This window comes from Oxyura jamaicensis, chromosome 3, assembly GCF_011077185.1.
Source record: "Oxyura jamaicensis isolate SHBP4307 breed ruddy duck chromosome 3, BPBGC_Ojam_1.0, whole genome shotgun sequence".
Lineage (NCBI taxonomy): Eukaryota > Metazoa > Chordata > Aves > Anseriformes > Anatidae > Oxyura > Oxyura jamaicensis.
In genome coordinates this window covers 80,174,603-80,196,630 of record NC_048895.1, presented here as the reverse complement: position 1 = coordinate 80,196,630, position 22,028 = coordinate 80,174,603, and the positions used below count along the sequence as shown (strand labels likewise).

Below are 22,028 nucleotides of genomic sequence, written 5' to 3'. Positions count from 1 at the left end.
TTCCAGAAACATCGTACAGATTCTTATAGTTAAGTACTTCACAGGAACCCCCCCAGGCATGAGGATGTCCTACTGCAGATTGATCAAGATGTATTTTGTAATCTCATTCATTTAAAAAGATTATATACCATACTGCTGGTATTCTTTTATCATACCAGCCTTAATCCTTACTATACAGCATTCAGTTAATGTGTTACCACCAACATTCTTTTTCTCCCTCCTACCCCTTGAAGTTGTTCCACACAGTTATCATGAAACAAGTTCTACTTCGCAACAAGAGATTCTTGCCAGGACTCATTTCAACATCTTATAAATGTTCCTCCTCATACTTCCCAGCATCAAAATGCAAAACTCTAAATACCTCTACAAATGCAAAGAGAAGAGCATTTTCCGTCATTCTCATCTGCTGATGAGCATGATTCAATTTAAGACCAAATGCCTCCCACTTCTCCTTCAGTGGTGAACCTGTAATCAAAACAAAATTTGAGTTTGCACCAACAGAACAATAGCACACAAACGCTTAAAAACAGTATTTTATAGAATCATATCATTTAAGTTGGAAAGGACCTTCAAGATCAAGTCCAACCATCAACCTGACCTACGAAGTTCCATCACTAAACCATATCCATGTCCACATGACTATCAAGCTTTTTCAAGCACAAATACAAGGCTAAACCTGTCTGAGCACCAAAAACATTCAAGTTCTACAGAAGTCATCTCATGAATTTAATGTATCAACTTGGCTTCTCCCCCCCTTTTTTTTTTTAATTTTAGCTGAACACTATTGACATAGACAATTTGCTATTCATTGGAAAGTGTCCTAGCTTAGAACAAATATTTATGCTGGCAATTCACTTGAATCGACATGACTGTTACCACTCTAATTTCCAAGGACAGAAAGAGACATCTCAGAAAAATAAAAGCAAATTTACAAGCCTTACAATGGAACAGATTAACAATGAACAATCCAGTATCAGTAAAAATACTGTTGCTTATGAGTTATAGAGTTGTTTACTGTTGTACTGATTTCAGTTACTTGCTTAAGGTCACAGCTTGATGCACATGCAGCATCATGACTTAAACTGCCCGTTTTGCAGGTTACAGTATATTTCAGCTTTTCTCTATTTATTTTAGGATTGTCAATAATTGACATAAGTGCTCTTAATGTCTCATCTTTTTTGACATTTGTGCATATTTGTTTTTATATCTGCATATTCAGAGGAATCAGTTAAAAGGGGAAGAAGAGGTTCATAATCAAGTTTACTTGGCCCACACTGCATGAAAGTTACAACTTCATTTGCGCAGCAGGTCTAGGGCCAGAAACCACTCCATGCAAGGCACAGCCTCAGTATTGCATCTGTCCCAAGCAGGTAGTGAAGTACAAAACAAGAAAAACTGTTACTCAGAGACAAAAGAGAGCAAATCGCAGCAAAGCACTGGTCCAGTCACCATCACCAACACTGAAACCAAGTCACCAGCAAGCTCTTATCAAGCTTTTAAAGTCATTACTACCCTGACTGAATTATTACCTTGTGGTTTGTTTTGTTCTGTTTTGCTTAGCTTTTAAAATAGGTGATATTTGCTGAGACCTAATGAGATTCCAGGTCTGAAAATATGAATGATTCATATGCAAGACTGACACAAACAGCTAGGACTGTTCACCAACACTGCAAACAAACACACTGAGTGGAGATGGGATGTCAAGGGCATCGTAGTTCAGACAAGCCAAACTTAACCGTCAGACACAGCAAACTAACAGCAGTGATGGGTTAGAAAAAGAGACCATTCTAACAGTATTTTGAATGCCTTGCCATAGACCAAGGCTGTGCTTTTCAAAACGACAAGCAATATGTAATACAGGAGGGTGAATGTAAAATGGAAAAGACAACCAATGAACAAAAATTCACCGCTACTTGTCTACTCTCTGCAATGGTTCACCACTTGCAATGGTTTATCTGTGTTCATCTGATATCTCACCAGATGCATTTTCTTTTGTTTCCTTATTAACTGCAGATTTATGAATATGTTGCATTAGTTTTAGCAGATCATGCCAACGTTTCTGTCTGTAGCAGGTCTGAATGTGTCCCAGGAACGTTTGATTTTTCTTTCTAGAAAACGTTTGATAGAAGAGTTCTTCAAACGACTCTCGCAGAGGTAGCCAGATCAGCTTGTTATCCACAGGCTTGTAACTGAAGAGAAGCAAAAGAGTAATTACTTGTTTGTCATTGTCACGGAGGAACAGGAACTAACATTTGTGTACTAACAAAATCATTTTGAAATGGAAACAATATCGTGCATTAAGGAACCCAAGTTTCCAAAGGTTTTTTTCACATATTTAAACCACTAAGTCCATACTGCCCTGGTCAGTAAAATACTTTTGTTACTACTGACTAATATGTCTAGTGAATATTACATTGGAATTATACTGAACCACTTAGCCATTTTTAAAGCAACAGTGGGTTCTGCTTTTAAATCACTTCATCACATACACTCGTTTCAGTGAAACTGCGTATGTTCTTCAGCAATGAGAGCAAGATTTCTGCATGGAAGGTAAGAAGGTAAGACATTTGCACTACTATGAAACAGGTCTGCATCTAAAAACAATTCTTTGACAACACAACGTTTTCAACTAGTAACTTATACTGCCAATTTGTTACACAAAACAGACCAAACAGCAGTCACTGACTTACCCTCCTAACAGATCTGCAGTGTCACTTTGTTGGTTCATGTTGATAACCCTCAGGTGGTGTCCTTGGAAAAGAAATAGAAAGCACATCAACTTGTTTCTGCATTTTGTGCTGCTGTTGTTGATTTTTTTTTCCTTTTTATCATCTTTGTACAAGTTAGTCTTCACATTTCATTTACCTGTAATATGAGCAAGGTACTGAACAGTTGAAGTTTTGCCAGTTCCTGTTTCACCAACCAAGAGCACAGGCTCTCCTTTGACAACACAAACTGCAAGCTGCTCAATCAATACCGCTGACGGCCGTGTGGCAGCAAAGGTTTGCTTTGTTCTGACAAAATAAAGGAAGCTATTAGAAGCCAAGATTTATCCAGGAGCTTGTTTCAATTTTACCCTTATTGTTTTTTAGAGAAGTAGTTGAATTGAGGATTTGTTTTTATTATTATTGTTTTTTTTATTAAAAATAAAGCTTTGAAAAATACTACTTCTGAAACACACTTGTAAGCATTATATAAGACACTTACTTTCCTCAACATACAACCTACAAATTCAGGATTCTCAAAGAAGTTCCTGGCCAGGGGAATTACTGCCACATACTACAAAGACAATCAAAATCTTACTACAACATCTGCAGATCCAAACTGCTTTGAAGAACTCTAGAATAAAAGAACCTGACAATCCCTATGCTTTGGCTGCCAGAAGAACTATGATGCAGACAGCCTTAAAGATACACAATGTAAAACTCAGATCACAAGAGGAAGAACTCATCACATTTGAGTTGAGATTATTTGATTTGCATTTTTTAATTGTGTTACTTCCAGTCTATTCTATTCCAACACAAAATGTTTCAATTCAAATGAAAACTGCAAGATACTCTACCTTTTTACAGTAAGAGCCAGGTTTTGTTTCTTCATAAGGTGCACTCTTCCCACAGAAACTTCTTGGTCCCTTAATAGAATTTCTGGTTTATACAGCTCACAAAAGAACTCTACCTGTGAAAAAAGCATCAACATTACCAATACCAATGTTGCCTGCAACATCAAACTGAGAACACCATTGGCAGAGGAGAATACATTTTTGTAATGAAATAATGGAAAGAAGGACAAACAGGAGTTTCAAGGATCCATCTGTCCCCTCAGCTGAAGAGTTCTTCCACCTTGAAGTATCAAAGGAGGACATTTTCTTCATAAACCAAATTTTTACGGTCAGAAGTAGCTGACAAAGGAACCATTCAGTTTAACTCGAATGTTTATATCACCAAATATTAGTATATAGATGAGCTCTACAGCTTTGGAATTGACGATTACAGAACAAGTAATAGATGTTTGTTTTTGGACTCCTATTTAAGTGATTAAATACCAACTGGGGCAGGGGGGACCACACAGGGTGGGAAGGGAAGACAACACTTTTTACACTTTTACTACTCTGTGAGTGTCATGTGCTTAGGTAACTGCAAACCTTCAGCTGTGTCATTCTGTTTGTGCACGAAGCCATTTGAAATGTGCTCTGAAATATGCTCACTGCAACTTTCAGAGAAAATAAAACACAGCTGAAAATAAAACAGAATAAAAAATAGACTTCAGGATTGCAGAGAAAGAATTGAAGTGTGTGATGGGTAGAGAGATGGGCATATTTTTTAAGAAAAATATTAGAACATAGTACATATAAATTAATCACAAGAAAAACATCAACTTATGTAATATTACCAATAAATGTCAGGTTAATTATGTCTTAACATACCTTTTTCTTGGAAATATTTAGTTTACTTCCAATAACTTTTGCCATTTTTTGTCTGCTTCCTTGGTTTGACAGCATAGCTGTGAAACAGTCCAATGCCTGTCAAGGGGAAAACAAAACAACTTACAAAATTTGTATTGAATATGATATTATTTGAGAAGCACCATCTCTATTTTTATGAGGCTGAACCCAATCCAACAAAGGTAAATACAATTATTTCATCGTTGTTGGATCAAGCCAACCAATGAAGTTCAAGAGGGATGAAATAATTCTAAACTCTGTCATGTAGTGGGTTTATACTGAACCAACCCTATAAAATTTAAAAGCTTTTCATAGCCAGTCACAGAAGCTATTTTCAGATGACTGGAGCAAAGTGGAGGAAGTGATGTTCCAAGATCTCACAATCTTAAAAATGGCTCAACTGATGCACACCTAAAAAAAAAAACCTGGAACATAAGTTCCTGTATAGCAAAAGAAGTAGGAAAGACATCCCATATTTCCACAAAAAGGGAGTACCTTAAAATTATCCTGCAAATTTACTTATCTAATTCCGCTGAGGGATTCAGATACTGTTTGACTAAGGACACAAGACTAAGGAGAACAGAGCGGACAGCACCCACTAGGGTATAGTTTTGACTCAAACATGAATGGCCAAGAAGCTCCACCACTGAGCTGTGCTTATGTCACAAGACACGGCACACCAGCCAGTACTAACGTGAGAGAGAGGAAGTGAAGGGATTAAGCCCTCTTAGTATTCAGTAAATTCAGACACATAACATTTAATACAATGTGTGTGCTAGGTGTATAGATGCATGTATTATGAAGTAAGTGCATACCATGGATTCAGCATTAGCCGTATCATCAAATAAATATGGCTCCAATGCTGTGAATAGACTTGGATACTGACTCTCTATGCCTGTGGACATCACTAAGTGATGCGCTCCCTGCTACCTCCATTACCTAAGAGATACTCAGCAGCAGCAGCATACTAGTGCCTCATTACTAAATAGTGAAGGTGTTTTTAATGTTGTGTTGTTTTTTTTATTATTGTTTTGTTTTTAAAGTTTCTTACTACTCTAGCTTGTTAGTGATAAGTAACAAATTACCATAATCTCCCTACACTGAGTCTCTTTTGCCCATGAGCGATCTCCCTGTCCTTATCTGAACCCTGGAGCCCTTTTCATCATATTTTCTCCCCCTTTCCCTTTGAGAAGGTAGAGTGAGAGAACAGTTGTGGTGGAGTTCAGCTGCCCACCTGAATAAACACCACCCTGAGACAGAGCTAATTTTCTTCACAGGGGCTCACACAATGCTGTGTTTGGGATTTTTGATGAAAGTATTGGTGAAAACAGACCAGTGTTTTTAGTTGTTGCAGAGCAGTGCTCCCAGCTCACATCAGTCAAAACTGTGTTGCAGCATACGTTTTTGTATGCCAGTACTAAGTCTAGATTGGCTTTCAGCATATTATTGCAAACAGCTTTCCTACTACTAAGGAAATAGACTAATACATACGTAACAAACATTCCAACTACAGTCCAGCTGCTTCAGATAAAACTAAATATAAAATCCTATCTCACACTCCCAGATAGCATATGTTAGGATATGTGACACAGTAACAGAGTTCAGGTAAGCAATTTCCAAATCAAGTCTTACTGCACCTCCTGAAAAATATTCACTGCTGTGGTTGATGAAGAACTGTCGAAGTTGTAAGCAATCCTGCTGCACCAATTCAATAAATCTCTAAAAAGAAAAACAAAAAGATTTGGTACAATCAAGCCAAATTGTACAGCATCTTCTCTCATGCTCAGCTTAGTTCATTATGTCATCTTGTGGTAATTTCACACCTAGCTGTTATTTAGGTTGTACATGGAAAGCCATATATAAGAAGGATGCTGTATTTAAAAGAATAGATGAATACATAAAGACCCGCAGGGTTGCTTTCTGATAGGTTGCTTGGAAATTTGCAATACATATTCCATTAAACCGTTACGGATAAGTAATTATGAAATTGAAAACATGAACACCAGCATGCTTTTCATCCAGAAATGTACAGAACTATTTTACAGGATAGCAGTTCTTCCTCAATAAGATGTTTGGAAAGGTGAGAAAAGGAAACATCTAATTCTTGGAGAATAGCAACTGTTTTAAACTAAGTGGCATTCCTATGCTTCACAAAAATGAGGTACTACGCATAGGTAAAGCTTGCTGACATTCACAAAGCCCTACTGCTTATAACAACTCCATACGAGCAGAACTAACATGCAGTATGAGAAGTGAAGAAGTAGTAATTCAACACCAAGCTGCATTTCATCACAAAAATTCTGGAATTAATAGTACTTCATAGGGTCTGGGTATTTTGAGGCATCTCTAAGTTAGAGCACAACTTCATATTAGACATTCACTTGTAATCTAAATGAGCAACTATATACAATTGCTGAGAAGTTATCTATGCTAGTACTGTGAAAACATTATACGATATATTTCAGTCAGTAATTCTTCTAACTAGAACAGATATTTTGTGTTAAAATAAATTTAAAAGTAATCCACATCTTCATACCAACTTATTTCTCAGCACTGCATCTGAAACACATACTTTTTCCTCAAAGAAGTGCAGAAGTACAGCAAATATGCCCTAAATAATTCACATTGAGTTTTAAGATGCATTAAAAATTAATGATTTTAAAATTAAAAATTGAAGCCTCCAATTTTTACTAAATTCCAGCTTAAATATTCAAATTTTTCACAATATTAAAAAAAAGGAAAAAGGAAAGGTAACATCTCCTGCTCTCCACAGCTAACTGACATTTCTTCCTAATAAACACGTAAGAAAAGGCAACCTTAGAGATAGTTCTCGTCCTTCCAGATTTGGTTTCTTATTTTCTGATCTTGATTCTGATGCATCTTCTGACACGTGGCTGGAGCCAGAAGCACTGTTTCCTGATGCCTGATACTTGTCACCCGTAAGGTGAATGAAAATGTCTAGCAAGTGATCAGTTACATGAGCAAGATTGGGGTATTTGTTCTGAAGAACCTAAAAATAGGGGAGAAAAAATATCTTCATCACTGGAATGAAACCACCAGCCTCCCAAATTTCAACAGGATACGCTTCAACAGAAACAGATACTCAAACTAGCAAGCTGCACAAAGCCAGTCTCTTGTAATCTCTCTTCTGAAGCAAATAAAGGTCATTGGGACTTGTATGATGTTGATATGGATGCCAAATGAGAATTTTGTCAACTCAACTTTACTCCAATTCATTTAATACCTTCAAACAAATACAAATAGGAAGAACAAAAAGCAAACTCAGTCCTAAACTAAGCTCAAATCTAAAATCAATCTAAATCCAAATCATGATGATGCAACTTTAACTACAGAAGTTCTTGCTTCCTGTCCCTCTTTATAAGGGCTTTTTAGAGCACTCAGGTTATCGATATACCATGCTAAGACACATACGAGACTAATTTTTCTTTTATAATTTCCTTTCCTTTCAGCTCAACTTTCTGCTAAAGCTTGCTGACCAAAATCAGCTTTTCACAGAAAAAAGTTTTTCAGGAACCAGTACTGATACTGTCCTGCCAAACTGAATTTTAAGATTCGCCAGAACATTTGTTTTCAAGATCTGAAGTGATAAGGGTGTACTGCTGAACTTGGGGAGAAAAATAAACATCAAATTTATTACTGAAAACCAACTGCTACCCTTAATTAAAACAACGATTCACATACCACAATAGAGTAAGACACACCATACCTCCTTGAGTTCCACTTTGCTCATGTTATCCAGATGTATTTTGGTCCAATACTTGTCCAAAAGAGAAGCATGGCTGCTTTGCTGTCTGTACCAACCTCCACCACAACTGAATACTCTAAATTAAAATAACACAAAGAAACATACATATTATCTTACTGAAGAATTCAGTACTGTCAGATACCCTACCTTGCTTTTCTCTGCTTGCCAAATCGTTTGTTCTTTTATCACTGTGCTTCCCCCCCTCTAGTGCAAAATCTCCTTAGAGATACTTGCAGAAAGATGACTGACAGTAAGTTAAGCCTATCAGAAACACCATGCAGAAATCAAGACACCTTGCTAAAATTGATCATAAACCTGCTTCACACAGCAACTGCTAAGAGTGGTATTTTGTTTTGCTGGGGGGTTGGTTTAGTAGGTGTGCCCCCGACCCCAAGCTTCATACCTTTAACCTCACTGAAGTAATTTTTCCGTTCAAAGACTGGATCCACCCAGTAGTAATATAAAGTTAGTAATATAAAGTTGCTTTAAAAAGGAAAATGTTCCTTTCATAACTTCCATAGCTTCTACTACTTGTCAGTTGGAAATTGCGAGAATATTCATGACCAAGTACTTTGCACTTACTGTCTTTGACTTAAAAATTAAACCATCTGTGCTATTAAGCTCGTTTAGTTTTATATGCCTACCTCCTGGTAGCAAAAAACTGGAATCCCGGTGCTACTTTCAAGCAATCACCACGGCCAGGAATCAGCAACTCCCTTTTTTCCAAAAGAGGAATCAGCACAGAGATCTGGAGAACAACAACAACAACAATAATAAAACTCTGTGTGTGTGTGAAACCAACATCTTACCCATCCACACTCGTGATGCTAGAGCACACCCACTGAGAACCACTACATTTTCATCAACTGCTGTTCCTGCAGACTACATTTTCAAGTGAAAGTAACAGGAATCATAGACTCACAGTTAATTTTACTCAGCAATGAAAATCGCAGATATAATGTTTCCCTATCTTCTCCTACATTCAGATTTAATAAGAGAATGGAAATGAGTGTACACTGTAAGTCCAATCTAACACTACTGTGTTTGAACTGTCAGACTACCACTTTGTTCTCAGAAGAGCTGGAAGGTTTGTTTTCTTTCTACCCGAACAAAGATAATACCCACCCAGAAGACTTCATTTGAAAACATTATCATTGGTCACTAAATTGCCTGCTACACCCTACCAGAATTAGGTACGGATTTAAAGGATCTATCCTTCCACACAGAAGGATAGTAATAATGGTGGAATGAGAGAAGGGAGGGAGGTCCACAGCACTCCCTTGGCACAGAGAAAGGCAAGCATGGAGACTTTGATATGGAGAAAGAATACGAGATGTCTGCAGGGGAGACCTGAAGGAAAGGTGAGATGAATGCAGGATACTACTAGGGGCATGCATATGATGAGTGCAACGAACTGAGTCCACAGAAGCAAACAACTGCACAACCCTCTGGCAATGAAAAACTGTCCAGTACACACAAACAACGTTTCTTGGCTTTCTTGTAAACTCCCTGTACTTTGGAAGCGTGGAATCCCATAAACCGTCAGGTTTCTCAGTCACATAACAGATGCTTTACAAAACTGATACTAAAGAAAACTCTTCGCAGAACGTCCAGCAGGCCTATAAAGCAAAACATTCCTATGACATCATTCTTGGTGGAGATGTTCTTTCAGCAGACATCACTTCAAAGGGGAATAATAACAGTCTAACAAGTACTAATTCTGGAGCTCAATACAGAAAATCAGCTATAACCTATATAATGACTTAATACAACACCACATTTTTGATACCAAAGACAGAAGAAATAAATATTTTTTTAAATGACAAAAAAGTCATTAGAAGATCTTATTATCAACACTGCTGTAATAAAGTAACTTTAATATTCTGCGTCTGTGGCCACATCTGTTTTCAAATATTGAAACATGATTTAAAAGACACATAGCTCATTATCAGAGTCACTTCAAACCCTCCCACTGACGTCTGGCATCAGGGCAGGTCATGACTGCTCTAAAACAATGACAAAAACAAATGCAGTGTAACAGTCTCTGAACAGGTTAAATCTTTTTAACTCCCTGTTACAGGGGCAGCATTTTCAGCACATTGCTGCAGAACTCAGCGACTGGACTCCAAAAACTGCTAGTATAGTATGGGTCTTAAGACAAATACTTTACAGAGAGCAAGAACCTACATACCACATCCAGAGGAGCATAATCAATATCCTCCAGAAGTATCCAATGACCTTTTGTAACAGCTTGTGTCAAGGTTCCAGGCTGCCATACAAACTCCCCTGGGACATCCGTACAACGATACATACCAAGCAGCGTCTATGACAGAAACAATCAGTAAATTAGAGACTTGTTCATTACATGCTTTCATAACTCAATAGTAAAAGCCTTATGAAAATGACCGAAGTTGGTACATAAACACTTACATAGCCTGCACATTACTGAACAGTTTATCTGATAATCCCAGTAATACATGCCCAGCATTTTATATATTTTTAAGTTCCACCCCTCCACATATATAACCTAACCAAAGCACAGTAACTGAAACTATCTAGATAATTCCAATTGTATTTACAGAGTTGTACCACCATAACTAATGAATAAAAATCAACAGCACAACACACTAAACTGCCTGGAGTTGCACTGCACTGTATCTTACATCTTAACCAGCTCTGACTGAGCTGCTAACATAAGAGGAGTTCTCAAAGAAGTTTTTCAAAGACACAAAACCGATCAAGTTTTACTTTCTGTGAAGTGGTAACTTTCACATTTCAGCATTCCTTAAATAATTAAGTTTATGGTTTCACTATTTCACATTTTGTACCTTGAACCTTATCACTTTTTCTTAAAATGACTGTCTTACTCATTCATGTATATGAAAAGATACTCTTGGGAAGAATAGCTGTTAGATGGTGAAGTAAGCTGTTCTGTGCAAGTAAAGAAGGTGATTGCATACAGCTAAGAAAAACCTTCAGAGAACACTTCTGGTAGATACTAACCACTTCAGAAAACTAAAAATAAAATGAGTCAAACAATAGTAATAAACTCAAACTCACAAGTTCAGTATGCAAATCCAAAAGAATGTGAAGCTAACACCAGAGGTCAAAATATTTCTACAGGTAAAGCTAGATCCCTATTCTATAACTGCAAGCATCCTCATAGCGTCATTTTATCTTCACCAAAAAATAACTGGGATCAGATTAAACTGACAATGACTCATTTAAACATGGAAATGGAAGTGTCCATACAGCCTTTGGCAGCAGCTTCTATCATTTGCAAATCAAATTTTTGTCAAGCTTTTTTTTTAAAAAAAAAAAAAAAATCAGCATAGCTTTTCCACATAGGAAAAATTCTGACTAAACGTAACTGAAAACGAATCAGATACAGCACAATTACGTGCAGAATTTACACCATAAATTTGAAGAAAAATCAGTTAAGCTTCATTATTCTTACCAATAGCCAGAGCAGTACTACAAAAAATTGGGGGTTGTGAGCTCCTTGGGGGAAGAGTTTCATCTTATTAGAAAAACAAGTCCATACGTCAAGTAAAATTCATGTCTGATCATTAGACCATAACACAATTTCATCAGTTACCTTACTATCAGTTTGATCCCCAAGCTGGACTTTTAAAATATGAGGCGGCTTTGTTCTTCCTGTAGCAGCTGCTAAATATTCAATTAAAGAAGTTTTGCCACATCCTATTGGTCCTTCTAATAAAACAGGACTTTGAAATGCTACAGCGATAGCAAGGCTTTGAAGATTTGTGCAGGCAGATTCAACCAGAACAAAACAGCTGGTGTTATTTTCCTGTTGAAACATAAAATTTGAGTTACTACACTGAATTTTTTTTTTTTTTTTTTAATATCAATTTTACAACACAGAACAGTGAGTAAGATGACTTGAAAATTTTGGCCTGCAGATCTGTTAACACACATCAAATAAAATGAAGAATTCTAGAGCTGTGGACTCCAAAGAATGTATTTAATGACAGATATTAAAATAGATTTTTATTGAAAACCTATTATAGGTGAAACAGTTAATATAGTATAGTACAATTTGTTCCCAAAGGGAGTTCACACGACGTTGACAGTACAGACATAGTAACTATTCAATCATTGCATTCACATCAGTCGAATACAATTCGCAGTATAGATGAAATTAAGTCATCCGAATGAATCTCAATCACAGAAAAAAATAATCAAACAGCAATTAGACTCAGATGATGCACGTATGAATACAAGAACTCAAATGTTGTATTTCTGTCCTTCTGCACAGGCCAAAGAATAAGATCATTAAACTCAATACATGAAGGGCAGGGGAGGTAAGTTCAGTAGAATTTTTGCTTTATTCACATTGCAATGAGTACATTTTATTGAACAGTAATTAATCAATATGACATACACCTCAAATATATTATTGACTGTAGGAGAGAAAAGTATCAGCATATGGCACAAAAACGAGTGCTTTCTTGCCAAAAGGCACAAAGGAGAAATCAAAATATACACTGCATTGAAGCCAAACAGAATCTCTTGTATTTACAATTTGATCTTCATTTCAAATAGTTTCATGTATTTCTCTGTAACAATGCTAGTCTTTAAGAGTATCTGTGTTCCCTGACACCACACTTGCAGCAGCAATGATACTATCATGCAAATAAAAGCCTCGCTAAACAGCTCAGTTTCCCTTGCTGCAATGAATTCCAGAGCATATTGTCAATGCTATAGTTAAAAAAAAAAGTTACAGAAGTTGGGGGGTGGGGGAGAAATGGAAAAATGGAGAGGAAACTGCTCTCATCCCGTGGGAGGGACCCCACAGCACAGGGGACGAGAGTGACCGAGAAGAAGCAGTAGAGAAGAATTGCTATAGACTGACCATAATCCCCATTCCCCCGCTCCCCTGTGCCGCTCAGGGGGAGGAGGTGGAAGAGGGTGCATGGGGGAGGGGGGGGAAGGTGCTTTTAGTTTCTTTCCTTTGTTTCTCACTTCTCTAGCTCGTTCGTAATAGGCGATAAATCTGTCTCCCTATGTCTGTTTTGCCCGTCACGATAATTACTGCGTGATCTCCTCATCCTTATCTCAACCCTTGAGCCCCTTTCATTGTATTTTCTCCCTGCTCCTCCTTTAGGAAGGGGAGTGAGAGAGCTGTTGTGGTGGAGCTCAGCCACCCACCCAAGGAAAACCACCAGAATAGCATGTTCTTAAGAACTGTTATGAACAAAGTTAAATGAACAGGACTCTATATTCACTGCTTCATTCCACTGCCATTCCAACTTCTTTCTACACAATGCCAGTATTATACATAACTAGATTACAGCACACATTAAAGGAGATAAAAATTACCCATCTCAGTATCATTTAAGCAGGAATAAAGTTAAAGTCAGCTCACAGCATTTAGGGATCCTTAGAAAAAATGTACAGACTTAATCCTGGATTTCATACCTGCTGCTCTTCAGAAACAAGCTGTAGTCTAGGCAGCACAATACCACATACAGCTACTACATTTGAAGACAGGTCATCTGATATAATATGTCCTTGTTTATATTGCACTTCTTTCTCCTTTTGCCAAAATGAGAAGTCTGGATTGGCCAAAACAAGGGCTTGTTCCACATTCTGCACCTGAGATTCTTCTAGTAGCCTGTCAAATACATATCCACGTTTATTAATTCAGCTGAAAACCATCCACAAAAACAAGTAGTGTTCAATATTTAAAGAGTTCTTACTTCAGCCTGAAATGCATCAGCTCCTCAGGATTGAAGATCTTCTTCAGGAAAGACAATTTATGTTCATCATTCATGCATGTAACCAGAGCAAGACAATTTGAAGTATACCTAAAAATTGTATTTGGAACAAAATATGTCAAAACAGTCTTAAGAATTTTAGTTTGACATCTGTCACTTGCATATCAAAATACTAGTTTTGGAAAAACATACAGAAAATTTCCTCTGCAGAAATTGGTATGCTTAAAATTAGTGGTATTAATCTTTAAATTTTTAAAAAGATTTTTCTGAGATATTTTTCTAGAGAAAAGCAATTATATCATGGCATACAGTATCATTAACACATCAACTAGCTAGCTTTCCTCTGGAAGACTGAACGTTCAACAGAAATACAGTAAAGGACAGCACTTTCCTAAATAAATGAAAGTAAGCGTGTAAGACAATGAAAACCAAGTTTTCTTTGCCTGATTTTTCTTCTCCTGCCATTTTCTTATTTGCTATTTCATGATATTTCTAAAATAACCTTAATACACTGAACTCAAGACTCAGTGCCAAAAGAAGCAAACAAATCCTAAGTCTTGGCTTCATAGAGCCAAGCTGTCTCACAATACGAGAAAATTTTAAGAGAGATCACAAATACACTTTTCATTTATTATACCACTGCTTTTACCTTCCAAGAACAAAGCTTTCAATGAGCTTGGGAACGTTAGAGGGAAGGGGCAAGGGCATTGCAGTAGAGTGTTCCCAGAAGACTGGTTCAGGACAAAATTTAGAAGTCTGCTCATTCACTTAAGATTATTACCTGAATACCAGGAAAATCCATTCTAGCCAAATTAGTCATTCTATTTCTTTTTCTAAGAATATCTAAATTCACGTCATCCTGGCTGATATACTTGACAGAACTCTTCTTCTTCTCCTTCCTGAATTAAGTACCTTAGTTTAAAATAATGAGTTACTAACACAATATTTTGTTCTTCCAACTGTACTGACGTGATAATGTTTCACCAGATTTACCACCTCTCATGAATCCAACTTTGGTAAACTGAAGTTATTTTAAAAGATTACCCAGACTGTAAAAATCCAGAGCTTGAAATGTGCCTGAGAACTAACCTGACAGATCACCACAGCTTAGAACAGACAAAAGAATACACACAGATACCATTGTCACAGATTTTTCTGGTATTGTCTGGATCTTTTCTCTTTGCACACAAACACGTAAGTACAATTTAAGATAAAGGTATGTCTTCTCAACAGAGAAACTTACCAACGGACTACAGTGTCATGACTCCTTAGGAGTGGAATACATACGCTCCAGTCCCATAATTCCCGGAAAACTGACTGCTCTTTTTGTAAAAACCTATATGCTGCTTCCATGAGGTCCCGTAACTTCATTCGTCTGCGCCCGTATCGGACTGTGTTTGCATCTGAGCTCTCCAGGAAAAGCCTCTGAAAAACTGGCGATGTGTTCTTAAAATATCTTAAAGCAAATCTTCATATGAAAGAGAAAGAGAGAGAGAGAGAGAGAGATGGAACACAGATGTCTAAGCCAGAACAAAAGAAAATAGTCACTAATGTTTTATTTTGGAGGTCCTGAAACATTAATTGATGGTATAGCTTGAATTGAGGTTTGTATTTAACTTTGTCCATGCCTGGATAAGATAACCAGTTTAGCAGTCAGCTGTCAACAGATACTTCACCTTATTAGAGGTCATTATTTGATTAGCAAGGAGAAGCATTTTTCTAGGTGAAGTCCCTTTGATTTCTCTTGTTTACTGAGAAAGTTAATACTGATTTCCACTTAAGCAACTTTGTATTCTACTGGCCTACAGGTCTAATATAAGATACAGACATTTTGGTTATTGGCAGTTTTCAAGCCATCTGTTTTGTTTTGCTTTCATTCTGATTGGATAATGATGAAAATCACATTAGATATTACCAAACAGTTCAAATAAGCTGTGTTTAAGACTTGTGCTTTCTAGGTAATTCTTTCAATGGAAAAGACCTCTGTTACTGTGGGAGATAACCCAAAGCACTGTAACACCACCTCATCACCAGCAAACACTCTGTAAATTCACGGACCGCACAAAGTGGCTACTTACGGCAAAACATCCGGGTGGTCAGCAACCAGCTTGCTCATGGCCACACACAGCCTTTCATGCCGATCATGGTTGATTTGGCCACCAGCTTTAATGGCTTCTGCATTTCGTTCCAGCAAATCCAACAAGATTGGTCGAAGCTGACGGCCAATTAATAGAGTACATTCTTTATCCAGTAGTAACTGTGCTAAATTATCCAGGATGCATTGCCGGTCCTGCTGAGTCCAAGTCTAGAGGAAAGGAAGGTAGGAACAGGTTAAACATGGAATGATTTAGACTTTTAACTTCAGAACTATTCCTTCAGGATTCACAGTGAATTTTACAGGAACAAATCTTCCAGAAAAAAAAAAAAAAGAGGGGGAAGGGGCAAAATTCACAGTGAAAGTATTTACTCGATATAGCTCTCCATAGTTTAAGAAACAAGGGAAACAGAACATGCGATATGAAGAATGACAATAAACAGGAATCGCAAAGAATTATAATTTCAAGTTTTAAAAAAAGTTGAGCTGTTACTTCCATATCAGATGCGATTATGGTGAATAATGACAAGAAGCATGTATTTACAGTTTTGAAGTTGAGATATATATACATATATATATATATATATATAAACAGTCCTTAAGTGCAAAACAAAACATTAGGCTTTAGAATAAATGCAGAATAGATTCTGATCTGTTGTCCAGAAAAATAAATCATCACACACAAGGAAACATAATCTTCCCAACTTTGTTACTGACAACCACAGGCAATTTTTTTGTGCCTTTAAGCTCATCTTTGGTCTTTGACCTCACGTTATTATGCAAGCACTGTTCCACTCCCCTGATGCTTAGTGCAAATAATTCTGATTTGTGAAAAAATGGGATTAAAGATTTGCACTACAGCTGTTTTGCTCTTAACTTTGACCCTCCACCCTCCCCTTCCTCACTGACAGAGCAAGTGCTCATCCCATCAAGATGATTTTATGTTTCCTGGCAAAGAGCAGTAAATGCAATCAGGCAAGGTAGCTTTCCAAACAAAATAGTCACTTACTGAACTCCTACGGAAACATTCTACAATTCACGTGGTGACATTTTAGCTAGATGTGCTGTCAATTTCTGACTTTCCCAGACTTTTGCTATCTGTGTAAAACATGCAGCTGTGCAGGGATGGCTTCCTGGTTACCAGAGGTCCTGCACGCTGCTTTTGAAAGCTGCCCTCCTAAGGTTATACCATCACTGACATCCTTTTAGGGCACGCATGCACTTGTTCAAGCTCTTTGCATCTCCTCCTGAATTTGAAAAAAGAATTCCTCATTCAGCATGTTGTAAGTCAGGGAAGCTGCAGTACACACTATACACATTAAAATGACCACATTAATCACAAGCTTTTTTTTTTAAAAACATGCTGTGTTTAGTTTTCTGAAAAGATATAGGCTTATCTTTCTCTGACCTATCATAGCAGCATCAAAAGTAAGTGACTTTTAAAATGCAGCCAAAGGTCTGCATTCGTCACAGAGCAAGCAAGAAGCTGCTCATTACCAGGGATCAGACTTTGAGTAGCAAAGTGACTGACAAGCTGTTAAAAGGAACACAGCTCAAAAGAATAGAAGATAAACTCCAGAGTAAAAAATAACAATTACCTTCAGTTTCCAAATCAAATACATATTTGGCTACCCGCATGAGGTACCAACAGGGTGCTTAATTTATTAACCAGCGCTTTCAGTATCAAATAAAAGGAACAAATAACAGTAAAACAGTAAATAAACGTAAATGAACCAGTCTGATTCAGAAGCATTCTGTAGTTACATGAGTACCGTGCACCGAATCCTTTAGGAATTTTGTGAGAGCAAGCAATTTTTAATCATTCTGTACAGTACCCTTAGGACAAGTAAAACTCAACCAAAAATTGGTAACAGTGGCAAAATTCTCATTCTTCAAAGAGACTGTCTGTTGGATTTCAGAGCCTTCCAGAATTTAAATCAAGGCTTTTTTGGAAAAGAGTAACACTGTGAGAGAGGAATTTTAACTGCCAGTGATTTCCTGAAATACACAACCTTCTTAGTCAGTAGCAAAGGACAGCTGATCAAAAAGTGTTTAACATCAATGTTCAAATCCAGGACAGCAGATCTGTGCCCACAGTTCCAAGCAGCTGATTTACAAAAGCATCACAAAGGCCTGGCCCTCCAGACACCCAACAAATGCACGCGTTATGTATTATTACCCAAAGAGGCAATACAGAGAAGCCCAGCTAGGACTGAGACCTGGAATTAAACAAGGCCCCAACTGCTCCTCCAGCAGCACGTCAACTGGCACAGCACCTTCAGTCAGCACTCACAAGAAGCCTTTGTTAAGAACTAGCTGAGTTCAAAACCCCAGATTAGGAAGGGAAAGGATCACAGCAACGTGCAAGCTCAGACCCCAGGAAAACCACAACCCTCACAGGAGTTTCCCCAGTCACGCTGCACAGGTTTAACGCTGGGACACTTCTGACATGGGAGCCAGGGCTGTGCATTTAAGTCCCTCTTCCCCACCAATGCAGAACCATGTTCCCTCACATCAGGTCTAGTGACCTGACTGCACAGCAGTCCGTTTGGCAAGAGGATACAATCTAATCCCCCTCCCAAAGTCTTCCACCGGGAGGGAAAATTGAAGGGATTTTCTGCATTAGCACACTCGCTAGGTTCAGGATAAGAGCAGCAACAGCAAGATGTGGCTTGGCTTTGGATATAGGCCAAAAGAAAACAGCGCTGGACCACTTATTTTGGCAGCTCTCCAGGTCAGCAAGATAAAGGAAAACAGGAATCTGCACTCCTCTAACCCACATCTCAGGAAAATAAATAAAGACAGGATACACAAATCTCACAAGGAGAAAAAGGTGGCAGCTTCAGCTACCTGCAGAGCCAGACTGAACTTCCTACACCACCTCCTCCAGCACTGCACAGTCAGCACAGCTGCACAGATTGCCAAGGACAGCAAAAATGTTCTTAGACTTTTGCATCAGTGCGTTTATTAGCAGATTGCCTCACAAAAAAAAAAAAAAAAAGTTCTTCAAAAACTAGAAACAGGACATGAGAATACACTCTGGGACAAATGCAACATACCTTCCCTTACTTATCAAGTTACATCTTAAAGAGTTGTATCTTAAAGCTTAATTAAACTTTCAAACAAAAAGCTGAAGCCACATTTTGGGAAAAACCAGGCTACCTTAGCTGTCAGGATACCAGGACGTATTTCTGACAACCACTGAGTAACTTTTTTTTTTTTTTTTTTAAGAAAAAAAGGTACTTTTTGCTATAAAATACTAAGACTAAAGGACTATAAATACAATTTTGGAACTATTATTAAAATAGATTTCACTCTTACACAGAAAAAAAGAAAGGCAAAATGAAGGACAGCCAGCTAAAACAGCAACAGACTAGAACAGGAGATGCAGAACAGAGTGCTTGAGATCCCTGCTGCCCTTCAGATGGTTCCATAGACTAAGCACCAGAGGCACCCAAAAGGGTCTGTTAATTAATTTCTATCTTTCAGTATATGCACACTGCGTAAAACTGTGAGGGATGTGAAGGACAGAAAAGGATATTTTTTCACTAAGTTCCCTTCCTATGAGCATTTTACCTTTCATATTAATGAACAACTCTACCGAATTTACACCATCACAGAAAGCCAGAAGCGTGCACATTTGCACACAATCTGCATTTGCGGTTCTCCACGTGAAGGCGTTCTGGATTTAAATAGATCTCTGGTACTGCACCAAAATAAAAGCACAGTCCTCGATGGTATAGCCACATGCCACTCCAAATTTTTATCTGCCACAGTAAAATACTGAACCATTACTGCAGCTGTGTTAATGGAACAGATTGCATGTAAAAAAAAAAATAACACTGTGACTTAATTAAGCTTTTGAAGAAACGCAGCACAATACATAATTACTTGAGCAGTTTCAGTACGTGTGAATAAACCACTGATACCTACAGAAATTGAAGTTCTATTTCTGAAAAACTTCAGCATACAAATCCTTCCACTTGCAACCTACTGCTGACACAGTTTGCTTAAATTATCCAAAGATAGAAAGTCAGCAAATTAAGGCTGTTCTAAGGAACTTTTTGTCCCATTTTCCTCATTAAGAACACAGAAATTTGCTGTACCTTTGCATAGTTAGTGGCATATTAATATTCTACATAAAAGGCTCCATTTCTGCTACATACTAAAGGACAATCACCCATCACCACATGAAGAGCATCTTCGTACAAATCTCAAAAGATTATTCCTTACTTAGGTTGTGGGCAAGTTCCTTTAGCAGCAATATTGAGTAAATAAGAAGACAGGAAAACATAGTTAAGAGAAAACATGCATTCTGGAAATCTGGAGCTAAGTTACATACAGAGCAACTGGTGAGAAAACCAGGTAAAAATAACCGGAGCCTCTAGTGGTTTAGTGGCAAAACCAGGACTAACATACAACTAAATATGTAGCTTCAAAGCTTGGAAATAGCAAGTTGGTTTTCAGAAGAACACGTCCTTGTTCCGGAAGCTCTGCAGATAACCAGCCTTCACCGATTTCCAGCTGTCGAGGCATTTAAACCCGAGGCGCCTCCCTCCCAGCTGCTGCCACGGGACACAGCCCCTTTCGCAGTGTGGAGCTCGGTGGCTCCCGGTCACCCTGCTCAGCACCTCTGGGACACTGCTTCCCCCCACCTAGCACGAACTCTCAAATGCACACACTCGGGTCAACTCTACTCTGATCCCATGATTTGGGATGAAGAAGGAAAAGCCACCTGTCTACCGATGGAGAGCCTCGACTACCAGAATGAAAGTTCTCCCCGGCTGTAATCGCGAGGCAGCAGAGTGGAGTGAGGAAGTCAATATTCTGAAAAATATATGGTGACTGCGGCTTGCCACCTTCAAACAGCTGGGGTGTTTTCTTGGCACCCGAAAGAAAACATGGACTTGAAGAAAACAAGGAGTCACAAAGCGTGGAGAACTTAGGGGCCTCAAAAACCGAATCATAAGGAGTGCCACCAGCACGATGCCTGCGTTGCTGCCTGGCTGTGCCTTCAGGTGCTTCACAGACACGGGGAGCAGAGCCTCGCCTCTCCCCGACACCAGCCGCGGAGCCCCCACGAAACCACACAGCGAGGATGTTTTTACAGCCCCGCCGTGACCAAGAAGCACCAAACCCCAACAGACACCCCCCAACCCCCCTTCCCGCCCCAGTCGCAGCTCAGAGGCAAACAGCCGGGGGCAGGGGGCAACGAAGCCATCACCCCCCCCTCAGGGGTGCCGGGCTGGGAAAGCCGGTGCCACGAAATGGCGGCGCGGTGGGGATGGGGGGGAACAGGGGCGAAAATGGGGTAAATAATGGGGGAAATGCGGGTCCGGGGGGGTCACTGCGACGCTTACCGGCTTCGCCAGGAACCTGCCGAGCTCGGCGCCGCTCTTGTCGCTCCTGCCCGCCAGCAGCTGCAGGGGCTGGGCCAGGGGGAGCCGCAGCGCCGCCATCTTGTGAGGGGCGGGGGGGTAACGGGGGAGGGGGGGGGGCAGGTAACGGCACAGGGGGGCTCGCGCCTAACGGCCGGCAACCGGCGGCAGCCACGTGTGGCCCGGAGCGGCGCGCTTCCGCTGCCCCGTGACGTCATCCGGCCGCGACGTCACGTGCTGGGGAGGGGAAGCACCGCCCACCGCTGCGCGCCGAACTACGCCTCCCGGCATGCACCTCGCCGCGCCGCTGCCTGCTACCGGGGAGACAAGCAGCGCGCTGCACGCTGGGAATTGTAGGCGCTCACCCCCCAGCCCGCGTTCCAGCTCCCCAAAAGGAGAAGGGGGCGGGGCGGGGCGCTCCCCGCTTTGGCGCCAAGCGCTCGGTGCCGGGGGCGGGCCGCGCTGACGTCGGCCGCCGCCGTTGGCTGCCCCCTCCCCCCCCCCCTCCGCACCTCAGAACCCGGCCTGCGGAGCGGCGGTGGCGGAGCGCTGGGAGCGGGCGGGCAGCGCCCCCCCCCCCCCCCCCCCCCCCCCCCCCCCCCCCCCC

At 39.6% G+C, this 22,028-nt stretch overlaps 1 protein-coding gene across 3 annotated transcripts in view; it reads right to left on the bottom strand.

The window, feature by feature from the left end:
• The window catches only part of MDN1 (midasin AAA ATPase 1), a 96,310-nt gene extending 74,765 nt beyond the window's left edge, over positions 1-21,545 (bottom strand). For all 3 annotated transcript variants that reach the window (XM_035320855.1, XM_035320857.1, XM_035320856.1), the window contains exons 1-17: positions 21,404-21,545; positions 16,027-16,253; positions 15,192-15,416; positions 13,931-14,038; positions 13,650-13,845; positions 11,806-12,018; positions 10,399-10,530; positions 8,852-8,955; positions 8,169-8,283; positions 7,258-7,451; positions 6,079-6,160; positions 4,424-4,519; positions 3,563-3,675; positions 2,866-3,014; positions 2,691-2,751; positions 1,978-2,189; positions 362-465 (exon numbers count right to left, since the gene is read on the bottom strand). In XM_035320855.1, the coding sequence (XP_035176746.1) occupies positions 362-465; positions 1,978-2,189; positions 2,691-2,751; positions 2,866-3,014; positions 3,563-3,675; positions 4,424-4,519; positions 6,079-6,160; positions 7,258-7,451; positions 8,169-8,283; positions 8,852-8,955; positions 10,399-10,530; positions 11,806-12,018; positions 13,650-13,845; positions 13,931-14,038; positions 15,192-15,416; positions 16,027-16,253; positions 21,404-21,502 (2,430 nt within the window). In that variant the 5' untranslated portion in view covers positions 21,503-21,545. The remainder of the gene's footprint in view (positions 1-361; positions 466-1,977; positions 2,190-2,690; positions 2,752-2,865; positions 3,015-3,562; positions 3,676-4,423; positions 4,520-6,078; positions 6,161-7,257; positions 7,452-8,168; positions 8,284-8,851; positions 8,956-10,398; positions 10,531-11,805; positions 12,019-13,649; positions 13,846-13,930; positions 14,039-15,191; positions 15,417-16,026; positions 16,254-21,403) is intronic.
• Positions 21,546-22,028: the final 483 nt, after the last annotated feature.